This window comes from Myotis davidii, unplaced genomic scaffold (genome assembly GCF_000327345.1).
Source record: "Myotis davidii unplaced genomic scaffold, ASM32734v1 scaffold535, whole genome shotgun sequence".
Lineage (NCBI taxonomy): Eukaryota > Metazoa > Chordata > Mammalia > Chiroptera > Vespertilionidae > Myotis > Myotis davidii.
Window position 1 is genome coordinate 1231417 of NW_006286980.1, and position 3994 is coordinate 1235410.

The 3994-nt window shown below is 39.3% G+C and overlaps 1 protein-coding gene across 1 annotated transcript in view; it reads right to left on the reverse strand.

Moving 5' to 3' along the window:
* The window catches only part of PPFIBP1 (PTPRF interacting protein, binding protein 1 (liprin beta 1)), an 86564-nt gene that overhangs the window by 53270 nt on the left and 29300 nt on the right, over positions 1-3994 (reverse strand). Inside the window, exon 3 of the mRNA XM_006758931.2 lies at positions 1975-2180. Within this exon, the coding sequence (XP_006758994.1) occupies positions 1975-2180 (206 nt within the window). The remainder of the gene's footprint in view (positions 1-1974; positions 2181-3994) is intronic.

Sequence of the window (3994 nt, forward strand, 5' to 3'; positions counted from 1 at the left end):
CAAAAAGCAAAAAGAATCCAAAAGTATCAAGATAGTGTAAGGAGCCTCTGGGACAACTTCAAGCATACCAACATCTGAATTATAGGGGTGCCAGAAGAAGAGAGAGCAAGATATTGAAAACCTATTTGAAGAAATAATGACAGAAAACTTCCTCTACCTGATGAAAGAAATAGACTTACAAGTCCAGGAAGCGCAGAGAGCCCCAAACAAGAGGAATCCAAAGAGGACCACACCAAGACCATCATAATTAAAATGCCAAGGGCAAAAGACAAAGAGAGGAGCTTAAAAGCAGCAAGAGAAAAACAGTTAGTTACCTACAAGGGATACACATATGACTGTCAGCTGATTTCTCAAAAGAAACAATGCAGGCCAGGAGGGAGTGGCAAGAAATATTCAAAATGACGAATAGCAAGAACCTACAACCAAGATTACTCTACCCAGCAAAACTATCATTTAGAATTGAAGGTCAGATAAGAGCTTCACAGATAAGAACAAGCTAAAGGAGTTCATCACCACCAAACCAGTATTATATGAAATGCTGAGGGTATTCTTTAAGAAGAGGAAGACGAAAAAGGTAAAGATAAAAAATTATGAACAGCAAAGTGACAACAAATACATATCTATCAACAAGTGAATGTAAAAATCAAATGAATGAAAAATCTGATGCACAGAATAAACTGGTGAATGTAATAGAATGAGGGGCATGGAAAGGGAGCAGACTGACAATTCTCGGGGGGAAAGGGAATGCGGGGGATGCGGGAAGAGATTGGACAAAGATCTTACACCTATGGATGAGGACAGTGGGGTGGCGAGGGCCTGGGGTGGGGTGAGAACCAGAGGAACAATGTAATAATCTGAACAATAAAGATTTTAAAAAAATAAATAAATAAAAAATTTAAAAAAATAGTACCTACTTCATATATTGGTGATGAGAACTAAATGAGCTAATATTTGCAAAGTGCTTGGAACAGCATCTGGCTCTTAATAAATACCATTTAAGAGTTTGCTAAATAAAGAACTTTATAAATGTTGAAAAAAAAAATGTCAGAAATGGGAGGCATAGTCCATGAGCACAGTCGGCATGGGACTGGCTGGAGACATGAGTATTTGTGTCACATCATGTGAACATGTTTTAGCTGCAGGATGTAGTATTAAGGTAACAGCAAACAGAACCAAAACTATATCTCAATTCTTTCATACAATGATCACTAGCTTTTATACTAACACAATTAACCCATAAGCATATTAATGCAAATTCCTGATAACTGAGTGTTCTTTAAATACTTACAAAATAACACCCTTCCTATCTTTTCCCTGGAATCTGTGTTTGTGATATCCTTTAGATTGTATGTGTTTGACACGTATTAAAACCATGGTATCTACCATTGTGTAAAAAAAAGGAAAGAGCATGGGCCATGTCATCAATTTTTTGAGAAGGATGTCTAGAAAGAGTCCTCACTGTTCAGTGAATACAAGTATCATTTAAAAGCCCAACAACGCAGCTTACTAGTAACTTGTACACTGGAATTGAAATGACCACCACAAGCCACTAGATGGCACTTCATATCAAAGACTGCTACAAACCTCTTGCTCTTTGAGAGTCTGCCTATTAGAATTGCCACTGAGTCCTTTTACAGTGAACCACCCAATAGTACTGGTAAGCATCTATTATGTGCAAGATAATAGATGGACTATTTGCTCGAAGCCACAGTAGGTCATTTGTTCACAATCTAAAGGCTAGTCCACTTCTATGAGAATCATCAGGTGACTTGCTGGGCCCCCAAGAAATGTACATAAAGAGCCCTTTGTAAAAATAACCCTTAGAGTCAAAAGGGAACTGGGAGCTCTTTAGGGAAAACTTGTGTTGCCCGATATATTTTTTCTTCTTGCTCTAATTGGCTATTCTATGTTCTAAATTTCGGAATAAGCAACAGAAGATTCAGAGCATGGGAGGTACAACATGAAGGAATCTACCATTTGACTCTGAAGCCATTCGATGAGCGTTTCTGCGGTTGAATCTGGGATCTGACATCGCAGGCCTTCCTTCTCATCTGTTTCCATCATCTCTAACAGTCCACGCAGGTCTTCCACCAGGTGCAGGGCTCGCAAGCTTCCCATGAACGGGGAGGTGGGGGACTGGCAATCAAAAATCCCATTGGAATATTCCAGGGCCTTAGAACCTAGGTTTAAAAAAAATCAAAGAAAGCCATAGGATTTATATTAGATAAGACACCAAAGCTGAAGGTGGCAAGCAAATCCAGCAGTCCAGTCACCGGGGGTGGGGGGACGTATGGAGGGATTGAGCAAAAAGAAAAGAAAAAAAAACACCTCATGGATACAAACAACAGTGTGGTGATTGCCAGGGGGAGGTGAGAAATGGAGGGGGGGTATTGGGGTGATAAATGGCGATGGACAGAAACTTGACTTGGGGTGGTGAACATACAGAACGGTGTACAGATAATGTGTTGTAGAATTGTGCACCTGCCACCTGTATAATTTTGTTAACCAGTGTCACCCCAATAAATTCAGTAAAAAGGAAAAAAAAGAAGGAAGAGATAATTTGATCATGTAAATCTCTCAAAGGCATAGTTATTTGGTGCAAAAATAAAAACCATATAACTGATGGTGAATATCAATGGTCAAATATCTAACTGGTGGGCCACCAACTGTGTGGTACAGTAAGAGTATGGTGGGCTTCGGTGTAAGAGGTGCTAACCTCACAGACACAGGGGTTAAGAACGGAGCAGATCAGTTCGCGTGGAGCCATGTATTACAAAAAACACGAATGAATTTCAGGGACTATAAAGGATTTCATTTCCTAGAAATAAGCTACACACTGAGGTGGAAATTGCGTAGCATAATTTCAAAGGAAGAGGGCCACCTCCCAGATAACTTGCCAGAACTTAATCTCTGAAGAGGTGCAATGAATTACATGTATATATTCGTATGTGGATGTGTGAGCAAGTGTGTATCAACATTTCCACCATGATTTTGTTTGCAGCCTCACATCAAATGCTCTTGCTAAAATTAGCTTTACAAAATAATTTACAACCATTGTTGTTTTCAATTACTTATAAGAGAAAAATATTCTGTTATTTAAACCCACACATCTGACCCACCGCCCATTCTGAAAGCACTCGTATAGACCTCTTCATCTCTTTGGTTTTTATGTTCTAGTCTGTTAAATAAACATACTGTCAAATATAAATACAAACTTCACACTTAAATATCAATAATTACAATATTTAGGCTATCACCTCATAAATCTGGAAATCTTACAACTGGATGATACTTGAGAACCAACATGTTAGCTGTCTCTCCAGTTGGCTGTCTGGCTTGGTCAATTCTAACAACAGGGGAGAGTCTCTACTAGTCCATTCCACTGAGCCTCCTAATACTGGACAGATGATCTGGACTCAAATCTGCCAAACTATAACAATGGTTGCCATCAATATGCTAAGCACAGTGCTAAATGCTTCACATAACCCTCTCTATCAATTTCCACAGAAACCCTGTAAAGCTGAGATGAAGGGCTATGGAATTAGCCAAAGACTGCTAGAGAGGTTTCTGAGGAAATATAATGGCTCAATATTTTTTAAAATAATGACATTGATGGATCTATGGGATATTTCAGGGGAAATACCTTACTGGCCGTAAGAGAGAGAGATATGAAGCATAACAAAAGAATTGGGAAAGTAAGTAGATGTGAGTCACTGGTGAAAAGTGAATGTTAAATTCAAGAAAACAGATCAGAACACTCATGGATACTGGGAAGAGTAGTATCCTTCAAAGTGTTGTCCATAGACTACCAGAAACCTTGATTAGAATCCCAAGATACTATCGGAATTTTTGACATCTTAAAGTAAAATTTAAGAATACTTCTGGCCCTGACCGGTTTGGCTCAGTGGATAGAGCATCGGCCTGCAGACTCAAGTGTCCCAGGTTTGATTCTGGTCAAGGGCATGTACCTTGGTTGCGGGCACATACCCAGGAG